We start from the raw sequence: 14,175 nt of genomic DNA, 5'->3' as shown, positions 1-14,175 counted from the left end.
CTATCTATCTATCATCCATCATCTATCATCTATCTATCTATCTATCTATCTATCCATCATCTATCTCTATCTATCTATCTATCTATCTATCTATCTATCTATCTATCATCTATCTATCTATCCATCATCTATCTATCTATCTATCTATCTATCATCCATCATCTATCTATCATCTATCTATCTATCTATCCATCATCCACCTATCTATCTATCTATCTATCTATCTATCTATCTATCTATCTATCTATCTATCTATCTATCTATCTATCTATCTATCTATCTATCTATCATCTATCTATAGTTTTGTCAAAACTACAGCTTTGGTGACCTCTCCTGGCTACAGCCAGAATTACAACTCTCTTATAGCATCTCAAGATAGGACCAAATTTAGGCTATTAAATCTGATAATTTTCATTTCTCCCAAATAAAAAGGTAAGCTTTCTTACCCCAGTGCGAAACTCGGCTCCTTTAAGAGGTCTGGACTGCAGTTCCCAGAATTCCCTAGCCAGCTAATGGAATTCTGGGAAATGAAAGTCCACAGACCTTTAAAGTTGCCAAATTTGAAGAAGAAAAAAATTGCACCCCCTCCTACAGCACAAAAGCAGACCCAGGATCACTGTTGACGGAAAGACTGCTGGCATTTTCATTAGGAGCGGGGTTTTTTTTTTTAAAACAAACACACACAGAAAACCAATTAAAAGTTCATGAGAAAATAGATATATATATATTTTTTCCTCCTTGAGAAAACAGAAGAACAAGCGCCCAAAAACTCCATGCAAGAAAACTGAATCAAATGGGATTGAAAGAAGCACCATCACCAAAGTTGAAAACTGCCCCTCGGAAGGGAAATCAGGAACTAGAAAAACGAGCCCGGGGCCCAACAACGAATCGCAGCTTGGGTTGCAAAAACAGAGCTCAAAGTTCAGAGTTATGGCTTGTGATTCTCGCAGGTCAAACGGGGTGGGGTGGGGGGGTGTTCTTCCTTCCCAGAGCAGGTGGGGGAGAGGGCCAGCCTCCCTTTCGCCCCAAGTCCTTCCGATTCCTGAACTTTGGGGATTCACAGACCTGTCATGCCCCCCGCATCCAGATGGAACAACATCTGACAGGGATGAAAAGGGCAGCTCCGTTGGCCTTGGAGGAAACTGGGGAAGGGAAGGGCAGAGTCGGTCCAAGAAAGGCTTTCCGGAAGAAGTAAGGATGAACAGGAGAGGCAGAGCTCAGGCGAGGAGCAAGAACCACCTCCTCCTGATCCGAGAGCCCGGAGAGTGCAGAGAAGGCGTGATCAGCGCAGACGGAGCAGGCTACTCGGGAGGAGTGTGCCGCTCCCACCTTCACAAGGCACACCTGGGGAATGAAACTTAAGGAAATGCTGTGGGGAGGGGCGTTTGTTGGGAGTTCTTGCATTTTGTTTGGCGTTCTGGACTGATTCCCTGGATCTTTTGCTCCCTGAACTCCTTGATCTGTTCTTGTTTTGCCAAATACATTTGGAGTTCCTTGCCGTGCAGCCTTGGTGCAGACAGTGCTGGGCTAATTGCAGCCAGAGGCTGCTTTGAGGTTTGTGTTGGGGATTTGTTATCAATCTGTTCTGGGACTTGCCAGAAACGCGTTTGGGGGAAATTTGGAGCAAGAAAGGGGCGGTTTGTGCTGCCTCCGTGCCGTGCCCTGGATCATCACCGGCCCAATCTTCCACCTCCAAGCCCAGCGAAGGGGCTCCGTCCCCGGCTCTCAGCATTCCACCCCATAGCGGTCGAAGTTACGGAGTAGCACAGCCAGCTGGAAGTGCACGGTGCCCATGGCGCTGGTCTGCAGGCGGTAGCGGTCGGCCCCCGTGTAGATCAGGTCGCTGCTGATGAGCTGCGGGCCCCCTCCCACAAAACACTGGGACAGCTGCTCCTGCCAAGATCCCAGCGGGCGCCAGGTGACGCAGTCCAGCTGGTGGAAGCCGGGGCTGGAGGGCACGTGGCAGAAGCCGTAGCCGTACAGTTCGGTGCGCCCAAAAGCATCCTGGTGCCACACCTGGACGTGGAGCTTGGGCCAACCTGGCGGGGAAAGAGGAAAAACAAGACTGCTTGTTGGTTTTGAATTTAATTTTTTTTCCTCAAATATGTTTCATTTTCATTTTCATTTCATACAGTCACATGTATACTGTGCATGACCGGGGCCATATAACATTGAGCAATAAACACAGCCATCCTTGTCAAAAATACTCCCCAAAATACAAACCCAATATACTACTTCAACCCTCCATACACCCTTTCTTTCACCCCCCTTCAACTTTCCTTTCTCCCCTCCAACATTCCCCTCTACCCTACTTCCCCTCCCCCTCTATCACTCCTTTCTCCCAATACACTCCCTCCCTTCCATCTCACCCTCCTTCCGATCCTCTCTCCCACCCTCTCTACCCCTCCCTCTTCTTTCCCTCTGCTCCTCCCTTCGGTGTATTTCTACTATCTATCGATATATTCAGCTTCTTATTTTTACACTAGAATTAAAAAAGACAACAGTATACAAGTGCAATCATGTTACTTTAAAATCTGGGACATACTATATTTCCCCCCTCCCCCCTATGACCCCACCTCCCTCCCCCCCCCCTGACTTCCCAGAGCCCGTACACGGTATAGCTTTTTATCAAACACAGTCTAAGATATATTAAAACCAAGGAAATTTTTAAAAAAGAAAGAAAGAAAGAAAAAAGAAAGAGAAAAAAAAAGTCAGTAAAATCTCTGCGTTGAACTCAGCTTCTTACCATTACACAAACTTTAAGCAGTTTACATTGTTCCTAATCTTAATTGTTTGATTACCTGCAGGATTTCCCCAGAAGTTATTTGTTGGTTCAACTTTTGCCTGTACTCTTCTCTAACTAGGGGCCTTATCTCTTTATCTAAGTATCTGTCTATTTCTAAACCCTTAATTTTGTCCCCTTTGTACCTCCTTCCCTCTATAACACAATTTGGATACATTTCAAATTTTTCTTTTGATTTCCTCTTCCAATTCTTTTCGTTTTTGCCCTTGTTTATGTCTATATATATTTTTTTTAATTCATCAGTACTCCTCTCATATATGCTTTACTTACATCCCCTACAAATTCCATGAATATACCCTTATTCGTATTCAGAACAAAGATGGCAATTTTTTACAATCATTAATATACTTTTCATATCTAAATAAACTCTCATTCGACCTCCAAGACCTTCTTGTCTGCACTACCCTTCCCAGTTCCGTCCAGACTGGGTTATGATCCAAGAGGACCCTCGCCGCAATCTTTGTCTTCTTCACCCTAGAAGATAAATCATTAGTGATTTGTATAAAGTCAATCCTTGAAAGGGATTGATGTCCATCAGAAATTTTTTTTAAAATTCTGGTTTTAATGGCTTTTTAAAGCTCGCTTGAACTTTTATTCTATTGTAAGTTGCTGACAATTGACAATTGGTGAGATGGGTGGCGTAGAAATTCAAGGAAGAAAGGAGGGAAGGAGGGAAGAAAGAAAGCAATAGCAATAGCAGTAGACTTATATACCGCTTCATAGGCCTTTCAGGCCTCTCTAAGCGGTTTACAGAATCAGCGTATTGCCCCCAACAATCTGGGTCCTCATTTTACCCACCTCGGAAGGATGGAAGGCTGAGTCAACCCTGAGCCGGTGAGATTTGAACCGCTGACCTGCTGATCTAGCAGTAGCCTGCAGTGCTGCATTTAACCACTGCGCCACCTTGGCTCTTTCTTTCTTAAGAAGAAAGAAAGAAAGAAAGAAAGAAAGAAAGAAGAAAGAAAGAAAGAAAATGGAGGGAAGCAAGGAAGAAGGGAGGGAGAGAAGGAAGAAAGGGAGGGAGGGGAGGAAGGAGGGAAAGAAAGAAAAGGGAGCGAGTAAAAGAAAGAAAAAGGAAGAGGAAGGAAGGAAGGAAGGAAGGAAGGAAGGAAGGAAGGAAGGAAGGAAGGAAGGAAAGAAAGAAAGCTCCATGCTGGCTGGGGAAGTCTGGGAGTTGTAGTCCACACGTCTTAAAGTTGCTAAAGTTGGACCAACAATGATCGCAATCCACGGGCCACTGAACAGCCAAATCCTTCTGTTTCTTCTGTCTATTCAGCCAAATTTCCTTGGACCCACCCCGTCCTCTCCCTTTAAGAGCCAAGGTGGCGCAGTGGTTAAATGCAGCACTGCAGGCTACTGCTAGATCAGCAGGTCAGCGGTTCAAATCTCACCGGCTCAGGGTTGACTCAGCCTTCCATCCTTCTGAGGTGGGTAAAATGAGGACCCAGATTGTTGGGGGCAATATGCTGACTCTCTGTAAACCGCTTAGAGAGGCCTGAAAGGCCTATGAAGCGGTATATAAGTCTACTGCTATTGCTATTGCTTTCCCATTTCTAGTCCAGTTCTTGTTTCATCATTAGGACCAATTTTGGTTTTTGAATCACTGGCTCGGATCGGGCACAAAATCTATCCTCTTCCTCAAGCAGGAACTAAATAAAGGGAACTCTAGAGGCCAGTTTTAATAATTGTCCATTGTCCATTCAACTAGGAAGAAAAATAGGTGGTTAATAGCAGAGTTGGAAGGGGGGGGGTGTCAAAAAGGTCATTTTTTTCCCAAGGAAAGGCCTGCCCCCCCCCTCTTTTAAACCTGCCTTGTGCCAACAAACAGCTTCAAAACCGAACTCTCCGGAAGACAAACAGCTCTGGCGTTGCTCAAGCTGAGAAACTTAATTTGGAAAGCTGCTTGCCTCCTGATTTATAACCCTTTGCAATATTTATGGCATCGGTTGTCTTTATTTTTCGCCTCTGCCGCGCTTCGTATTAAGCACCTAATAAATAAAACCATTACAAACGGCCGCTTACTAACTTCAGGGATCCGATGCTACCCGGATGGGTGGAATTAATAACGGAGTGATGGAAGGGCCCTGGAAGGGGAGGAAAAAAAGGGAGCCTCTCTGTGCCAGCGCAGTCTACCTTTGAATTCCAAAGGGAAGGGAAAAGCTTTCTGTATACCTTCTGTCTGGACTTCTTCTGAAGCCACCTGCTTAAAAAGAGCACCAAGGATCCCATACGTAGGTGATGCCATCGGGATTGTTTTAAAAAACAAATATTTGTTTGTATTCTGCTTTTGCTATTTTTACAAATAATTCAAGGCAGCAAACAGATCCCGCACACCTTCCTCCTCCTATTTTCCTCACAACAACAGCCCTGTAAAGTAGGTTAGGCTGAGGGGGAAGGACTGGCCCAAGGACTGGCTCTCCTGTCTTAAAGTGGGACTAGAACTCCCAGTCGCCTGGTGAAAGGCCCAAAGTCATCCAGAATGGCTTTCCTGCCTGGGGTGGGACTAGAACTCCCAGTCTCCTGATGAAAGGCCCAAAGTCATCCAGAATGGCTTTCCTGCCTAAGGTGGGACTAGGACTCCCAGTCTCCTGGTGAAAGGCCCAAAGTCATCCAGAATGGCTTCCCTGCCTGAGGTGGGACTAGAACTCCCAGTCTCCTGGTGAAAGGCCCAAAGTCATCCAGAATGGCTTCCCTGCCTAAGGTGGGACTAGAACTCCCAGTCTCCTGGTGAAAGGCCCAAAGTCATCCAGAATGGTTTTCCTGCCTGAGGTGGGCTAGAACTCCCAGTCTCCTGGTGAAAGGCCCAAAGTCATCCAGAATGGCTTCCCTGCCTGAGGTGGGACTAGAAACTCCCAGTCTCCTGGTGAAAGGCCCAAAGTCATCCAGAATGGCTTTCCTGCCTAAGGTGGGACTAGGACTCCCAGTCTCCTGGTGAAAGGCCCAAAGTCATCCAGAATGGCTTCCCTGCCTGAACTCCCAGTCTCCTGGTGAAAGGCCCAAAGTCATCCAGAATGGCTTCCCTGCCTAAGGGTGGGACTAGAACTCCCAGTCTCCTGGTGAAAGGCCCAAAGTCATCCAGAATGGCTTTTCCTGCCTGAGGTGGGACTAGAACTCCCAGTCTCCTGGTGAAAGGCCCAAAGTCATCCAGAATGGCTTTCCTGCCTGAGGTGGGACTAGAACTCCCAGTCTCCTGGTGAAAGGCCCAAAGTCATCCAGAATGGCTTTCCTGCCTGGGGTGGGACTAGAACTCCCAGTCTCCTGGTGAAAGGCCCAAAGTCATCCAGAATGGCTTTCCTGCCTGGGGTGGGACTAGAACTCCCAGTCGCCTGGTGAAAGGCCCAAAGTCATCCAGAATGGTTTTCATTCCTAAAGTTGGACTAGAATTCCCAGTCTCCTGGTAAAAGGCCCAAAGTCATCCAGAATGGCTTTCCTGCCTGGGGTGGGACTAGAACTCCCAGTCTCCTGGTGAAAGGCCCAAAGTCATCCAGAATGGCTTTCCTGCCTGAGGTGGCTAGAACTCCCAGTCTCCTGGTGAAAGGCCAAAGTCATCCAGAATGGCTTTCCTGCCTGAGGTGGGACTAGAACTCCAGTCTCCTGGTGAAAGGCCCAAAGTCATCCAGAATGGCTTTCCTGCCTAAGGTGGGACTAGGACTCCCAGTCTCCTGGTGAAAGGCCCAAAGTCATCCAGAATGGCTTCCCTGCCTGAACTCCCAGTCTCCTGGTGAAAGGCCCAAAGTCATCCAGAATGGCTTTCCTGCCTGGGGTGGGACTAGAACTCCCAGTCGCCTGGTGAAAGGCCCAAAGTCATCCAGAATGGTTTCATTCCTAAAGTTGGACTAGAATTCCCAGTCGCCTGGTAAAAGGCCCAAAGTCATCCAGAATGGCTTGCCTGCCTGAGGTGGGCCTAGAACTCCCAGTCTCCTGGTCAAAGGCCCAAAGTCATCCAGAATGGCTTTCCTGCCTGAGGTGGGCCTAGAACTCCCCAGTCTCCGGTGAATGGCCCAAAGTCATCCAGAATGGCTTTCCTGCCTGAGGTGGGACTAGAACTCCAGTCTCCTGGTGAAAGGCCCAAAGTCATCCAGAATGGCTTTCCTGCCTGAGGTGGGACTAGAACTCCCAGTCTCCCGGTTGAAAGGCCCAAAGTCATCCAGAATGGCTTCCCTGCCTGAGGTGGGACTAGAACTCCCAGTCTCCTGGTGAAAGGCCCAAAGTCATCCAGAATGGCTTTCCTGCTGAGGTGGGACTAGAACTCCAGTCTCCTGGTGAAAGGCCCAAAGTCATCCAGAATGGCTTCCCTGCCTAAGGTGGGACTAGAACTCCCAGTCTCCTGGTGAAAGGCCCAAAGTCATCCAGAATGGCTTCCCTGCCTAAGGTGTGGGACTAGAACTCCCAGTCTCCTGGTGAAAGGCCCAAAGTCATCCAGAATGGCTTTCCTGCCTGGGGTGGGACTAGAACTCCCAGTCGTCTGGTGAAAGGCCCAAAGTCATCCAGAATGGTTTTCATTCCTAAAGTTGGACTAGAACTCCCAGTCTTTTGGTGAAAGGCCCAAAGTCATCCAGAATGGCTTTTCCTGCCTGGGGTGGGACTAAAACTCCAGTCTCCTGGTGAAAGGCCCAAAGTCATCCAGAATGGCTTTCCTGCCTGAGGTGGGACTAGAACTCCCAGTCTCCGGTGAAAGGCCCAAAGTCATTCCAGAATGGCTTTCCTGCCTGGGGTGGGACTAGAACTCCCAGGTCTCCTGGTGAAAGGCCCAAAGTCATCCAGAATGGCTTTCCTGCCTGGGGTGGGACTAGAACTCCCAGTCTCCTGGTGAAGGCCCAAAGTCATCCAGAATGGCTTTCCTGCTGAGGTGGGACTAGAACTCCCCGTCTCCTGGTGAAAGGCCCAAAGTCATCCAGAATGGCTTTCTGCTGAGGTGGGACTAGAACTCCCAGTCTCCTGGTGAAAGGCCCAAAGTCATCCAGAATGGCTTTCCTGCCTGGGGTGGGACTAGAACTCCAGCGCCTGGTGAAAGGCCCAAAGTCATCCAGAATGGTTTTCATTCCTAAAGTGGACTAGAACTCCCAGTCTTTTGGTGAAAGGCCCAAAGTCATCCAGAATGGCTTTCCTGCCTGAGGTGGGACTCGAACTCCCACGTCTCCTGGTGAAGGCCCAAAGTCATCCAGAATGGCTTTCCTGCCTGAGGTGGGACTCGAACTCCCAGTCTCCTGGTGAAAGGCCCAAAGTCATCCAGAATGGCTTTCCTGCCTGGGGTGGGACTAGAACTCCCAGTCTCCTGGTGAAAGGCCCAAAGTCATCCAGAATGGCTTTCCTGCCTGGGGTGGGACTAGAACTCCCAGTCTCCTGGTGAAAGGCCCAAAGTCATCCAGAATGGCTTCCCTGCCTGGGGTGGGACTAGAACTCCCAGTCGTCTGGTGAAAGGCCCAAAGTCATCCAGAATGGCTTTCCTGCCTGGGGGGGACTAGAACTCCCAGTCTCCTGGTGAAAGGCCCAAAGTCATCCAGAATGGCTTTCCTGCCTGGGGTGGGACTAGAACCCAGTCTCCTGGTGAAAGGCCCAAAGTCATCCAGAATGGCTTTCCTGCCTGAGGTGGGACTAGAACTCCCAGTCTCCTGGTGAAAGGCCCAAAGTCATCCAGAATGGCTTTCCTGCCTGGGGTGGGATCTAGAACTCCGAGTCGTCTGGTGAAAGGCCCAAAGTCATCCAGAATGGCTTTTCCTGCCTGGGTGGGACTAGAACTCCCAGTCTCTGGTGAAAGGCCCAAAGTCATCCAGAATGGCTTTCCTGCCTGGGGTGGGACTAGAACTCCAGTCTCCTGGTGAAAGGCCCAAAGTCATCCAGAATGGCTTTCCTGCCTGAGGTGGGACTAGAACTCCCAGTCTCCTGGTGAAAGGCCCAAAGTCATCCAGAATGGCTTCCTGCCTGGGGTGGGACTAGAACTCCCAGTCGTCTGGTGAAAGGCCCAAAGTCATCCAGAATGGCTTTCCTGCCTGAGGTGGGACTAGAACTCCCAGTCTCCTGGTGAAAGGCCCAAAGTCATCCAGAATGGCTTTTCCTGCTGAGGTGGGACTAGAACTCCCAGTCTCCTGGTGAAAGGCCCAAAGTCATCCAGAATGGCTTTCCTGCCTGGGGTGGGACTAGAACTCCCAGTCTCCGGTGAAAGGCCCAAAGTCATCCAGAATGGCTTTCCTGCCTGAGGTGGGACTAGAACTCCCAGTCTCCTGGTGAAAGGCCCAAAGTCATCCAGAATGGCTTTCCTGCCTGAGGTGGGACTAGAACTCCCAGTCTCCTGGTGAAAGGCCCAAAGTCATCCAGAATGGCTTTCCTGCCTGGGGTGGGACTAGAACTCCCAGTCTCCTGGTTTCTAGCTTGGCGCCTTGATCTCTAGGCCAACTGGCTCTCCAGTAGTCGTGGTCAACAGGATGCCATTCACAGCTCTCCGCCACGTCCATCTCCCCCCCCAACCCGCTTCCTCCTCCTTACCTTGCAAGCCTTTGGTGGCAAAGTGGACATCGATGGGGTGGCACCAATAAGCCACGTCACCTAACTGCGGATGGTCGACCTGTGTTTGCCCCTCACGAAGCCCCGAGAGCAGCTTCCAGGCTCCACCTGAGGGAAGAACCCGGCCGTCGTTAAAGAGAGCACCAAGGATCCAGCAAGCCAACTTTGCATTCCTTTTTCTTTGGCTCCTGGCGCTCTTAACCTTTAAAGAATAACAGAGTTGGAGGGACCTCGGAGGTCTTCTAGTCCAGCCCCCCCCCCCCCCGGCTTTCATTCTTGTGATCGTAATACAAGAGTTAAGAGGCTCATTTCTTGGGGTGCCTTTCGGCTCCCCTTTCCTCGTGGCCTCCCACCCAAGTCCAGGATATCCCGCGGATCCTGCCCTGCTTCCAGCATTGGAGGGGACCTCGGAGGTCTTCTAGCCCAACCCCCCCTGCTTTCATTCATCAAGTTGTAGATTTCGTGATTGCAACACACAAGTTGTGTGTTTTATTTGCTCTTTTCTTTCTTTTTATTCTTACAGCATATTACAGTTTACTCAACAGCATTGGAGGGGACCTTGGAGGTCTGCTAGTCCAGCCCCCCTTGCTTTCATTCACCAAGTTGTGGATCTCTTGATGGCGATACAATCTCATTTCTTGGGGTGCCTTTCAGCTCCCCTTTCCTCGTGGCCTCCCGCCCAAGTCCAGGATATCTCGCAGAGACCCTGCCCTGAATGGAGCATTTCCCTTCCCCACTGAATAACCAGCCTTCCCTTTCTTGGGGGGGGGGGCTGCAAGCGGGGACCCCCCCCAACTGCCCCTTTTGCACCCCAGGATGCTCCCTCCCCACCTGTCCCCCCCCACGCAGAGAAACACCCCCGCCTCCCACCCCTCCGCGCACCCACCTGTGTGGATCCCCCATTTGCAAAACAAGGAACTGCTGGGGAATCCACTGGCTCCCACGATCTGGCCAATGACGTGCACTTCGGCCATGGCCCTTTGGCGGGCGGAGCCAGAGCGGTTGCAGAAACCAGGCTTCGATGCAGCGGCAGGGCTCGGGCTAAACCCGGGTCAGGCCCCGCCCGGGACCCGCTTCGGCCCCGGTTGCTTGCAACGATCCAGGCGGCGCAGCAACGGCCCAAGCGGGGCGCGAGGAGGAGGAGGGGCGGAGCCTTCCCGCGGTAGTCAAGACGCCTCGCCCGTCCCGCCTCCGGATTGGTGCGTGGGGGAGGGGGCGTGGCCTAGAAGTGGGGTAAATACAGGGGCCGGCAGGCGGCGATTGGACAGAAGACCGAAGCGGCTTTGGAGTTGTGGTTGTGGTTGTTTCATTTTTTTCTCCCTTTCTTCATTTCATGGGTAATTTCCCTCCTTCCTTGGGCTGAGGGAAGGAGAAATCAGATTGCAGCCTGTTTATTTGTGAAATGTTGAGGCTGCCCATCTGAAGGACTCCGGCCTGTGCGCAATTAAAACACACACAGACACAAATAAATATACAATTGAAATTCATATAGCTAGATAGATGAGAGAGAGAGAGAAAGATAGATATAGATAGATAGATAAATAGTACGATATTGATAGAGATAAAGAGAGAGAAATGAATTTCAATCTATTTCAAAAGCTTTCTCCAAGGAGAGTGCAGGAAGGTACAAATGTATACATATACATATACATATACATATACATACATACATACATACATACATACATACATACACACACACACGCATACATACATAGGTAGAATTTGTATGGAAAGGTGCCAAATCTTCCCCCCACTCCCAGCAGTGGACGGCAGTCAGTAGTAGCCAGCATAACACTAGATAGATAGTGATCGATAGATAGCAATACCAATACCAATAACCCTTATATACCCCTTCACAGTGCTTCACAGCCCTCTAAGCAGTTTACAGTGTCAACCTCATCTGGGTCCTCATTTTACCCACCTCAGAAGGACGGAAGGCTGAATCAAACTTGAGTCTGGTGTGAGATTCGAACTGCCAAATTGCAGGCAGCTGGCAGTCAGCAGAAGTAGCCGGAAGTACTGCACTCTAACCACTGTGCCAACGTGGCTCAAGATAGATAGATAGATATAGATGATTGATAGATAGATAGATAGATAGATAGATAGATAGATAGATAGATAGAGACAGATGATAGATTAGATAGATAGATAGATAGATAGATGATAGATAGATAGATAGATAGATAGATATAGATAGATAGATAATAGATAGATGATAGATAGATAATAGATAGATGATAGATAGATTAGATAGAGATGAGATGATAGATTAGATGATAGATGATAGATAGACAGACAGACGGACAGACAGACAGATAGATGAGAGAGAGAAAGAGAGATATGGATGGATGGATAGTACTTAGCAACAGCACAGACTTATATACCACTTCACAGTGCTTTTCCAGCGCTCTCTAAGCAGTTTACTGAGTCAACCTCTTGCCCCCAACAATCTGGGTCCTTATTTGACCCACCTCGGAAGGATGGAAGGCTGAGTCAACCTTGAGCCGGTCAAGATTGAACTGCCAAACTATAGGCAGCTGGCAGTCAGCAGAAGTAGCCGGAAGTACTGCACTCTAACCACTGTGCGGTGGCGGCTCTGTCCATGAAGAACGATTTTAATTTGTCCTCAGCTCCTGAGTTTTTGTGATTTTTTTTACACTTCAGACACCACCGAGAGGCGAGCTAGAAGCTTGGCTTTTATCTCACGGATTCAGTTTTATTTAGAAAAACGTGGGAGTTGATCCAGAAAAACCTAGGCATTTAAATGTCAGTGGCTTTTTTGCTGTCCTAACGCAAGGCGTTAGGCACCAGAGGCACCAAGGCGATGGATTTACTTCGATGTTGATCTGTGCCTTCATTCTGGCACAATTCAAAAAACAGGATGCATAAAATATTGGGATGTTTTTTTTTTTTGAATATCCCCAAATGCTGTTGCGTCTTGCAGGAATACCGGTTTCTAGGTGACAAGAGACTCCTGAGTTGGATGTATTTTAAGCCTCCTAAAAAAAAAAAAAACCCACGCCAAAATAAAATGTATATTTACTGTAGAAAATCGTCTGGTGTTTTTTTTTTTTAATGGTTGAAGAAGAACGGGAAGCCGAGTGCTTGATTCTGATGGGAAATCAAGATGCTCTTGATGTATGATCTCGTGTGGAGTTTATAAAGCAGCAGGAAGCCGTTCAGAGGAAGAGCTAATCGCAAACATTGACAAGACTGTTTTGTAAAAATCGGAAAGCACGCAAATCAATTCGGATTGTTACTTCAGCAGGGATGGTGTTGGCATCTCTCGCCCCATTAAAGCTCTCAGCAACATCGAGTTAAGGCTTTGCATGTCAATAGCGTTGAATTAAGATGCCGACGGATTTTAAAGCAACTCCCCCATCCTCAAAGCAAGATAAAAAAAACGAATACGGGAACTCCTCGACTTACGATCACACATTTCTGTTGCTAAGTGAGGCCGTTGTTAAGCGAGGTTGGCCCCACTTTACGACCTTCCTTGCCACACAATTGACTGCAAAACTATTAAGTTAGGTTAAGTGAATCTGCCTTCCTCATTGGCTTTGTCGGAAAACTGCAAAAGGGGGGAAATCGCGTGACTCCAGGACACTTGCAACCGTCGTAAATATGAATCAGTTGCCAAGCCTCTGAATTTTGATCACGTGACCCCCAGGGATGCTGCAACGGTCATAAGTGTGAAAAGCGGGATCAAAAGTCACTTTTTTTTTGTGCCGTTGTGAATTCAAACCGGTGGAAAAATAGTTACCCCATTCCTGATTATTTTTAATATTTCTTTCCTAGCATAGCGTTACACAGCTAGCCTTTGACAATATACACTTCCGTGGGGTCTGCAGAAGGAAAACGGAAGATTAATGCAACCTTTTTCTCAACCTCAGCAATTTTAAGACATAGGAACTTCAAAAACACGCTGGCTGGGAAATTCTGGGAGTTAAAGTCCACCGGTCTTAAAAGTTGCTGAAGTTGAGAAATTCTGACCTAACGAAGAATCAAAAGCATCTTGTCTCTGCCCCTTCAGAGGTTTTTCACAGGCTGGGAGAGCTTAAACGTCCCATGTTTGTTCTTTCTTCCCTTCCACTTTCTTTTCTTTTTTTCACTCTTTCTTCTGATTTGGAATTGCTCTGCAGGAAAGCAGAGGGGCAAGATTGAAGTGGAAGATGAGAGGGGAGGGAGTCATTTATCAAAGCACCAGGCAGCCACCCTAAGGCCAGAAAGGAAAGGAAAGTGGAAATCTTTAAGGAGGTAATTTTTAATCAACACCAGGAGTATCGGGGGTCTTTTAATGCAGAAGGAATTGCATCTTATTGTTCATTCTTCAACTCTTTGTCTTATTATTAAGTATAATAATTGAGCCAGTCTCTCCCCCCCCCACCTCTCCCTCCCTCTCTCTCTCACTAGAATTCTGCATCCAGTTTTGGTCACCACGTTATAAAAAAGATATTGAGACTCTAGAAAAAATGCAGAGAAGAGCAACGAGGATGATGAGGGGACTGGAGGCTAACCATGCAATGGACAGTTGCAGGAACTGGGGATGGCCTGTCTAGTGAAGAGAAGGACCAGGGGAGACCTGATAGCAGGGTTCCAATATTTGAAGGGCTGCCACAGAGAGGAGGGGGGGTCAAGCTATTCTCCAAAGCACCTGAAGGGCAGCAAGGAACAAGGGATGGAAACTGACCAAGGAGAGATTCAACCTAGAAATAAGGAGAAATTTCCTGACAATGAGAACAATGGAACAGAAGTTGCCTTCGGAGGTTCATCCCTGGAGGCTTTCAAGAAGAGACTGGACTGCTATCTGTCAGAAATGGTGTGGGGTCTCCTGCTTGGGCAGGGGGTTGGACTAGATGACCTCCAAG

At 48.3% G+C, this 14,175-nt stretch overlaps 1 protein-coding gene across 1 annotated transcript; it reads right to left on the bottom strand.

The window, feature by feature from the left end:
- Nucleotides 1–694: 694 nt before the first annotated feature.
- B9D2 (B9 domain containing 2) lies at nt 695–10,443 on the bottom strand. The gene is made up of 3 exons (XM_032228592.1): nt 10,191–10,443; nt 9,287–9,412; nt 695–2,039 (listed from the first exon to the last, which is right to left on the bottom strand). Exons 1-3 carry the CDS (start codon nt 10,276–10,278, stop codon nt 1,726–1,728), a joined length of 528 nt encoding a protein of 175 aa, XP_032084483.1. The 5' UTR covers nt 10,279–10,443; the 3' UTR covers nt 695–1,725.
- Nucleotides 10,444–14,175: the final 3,732 nt, after the last annotated feature.

Source organism: Thamnophis elegans, chromosome 12, assembly GCF_009769535.1.
Source record: "Thamnophis elegans isolate rThaEle1 chromosome 12, rThaEle1.pri, whole genome shotgun sequence".
Classification (NCBI taxonomy): Eukaryota; Metazoa; Chordata; class Lepidosauria; order Squamata; family Colubridae; genus Thamnophis; species Thamnophis elegans.
The sequence above is the reverse complement of the archived record's forward strand: the minus strand, read 5'-3'. Positions and strand labels throughout refer to the sequence as shown.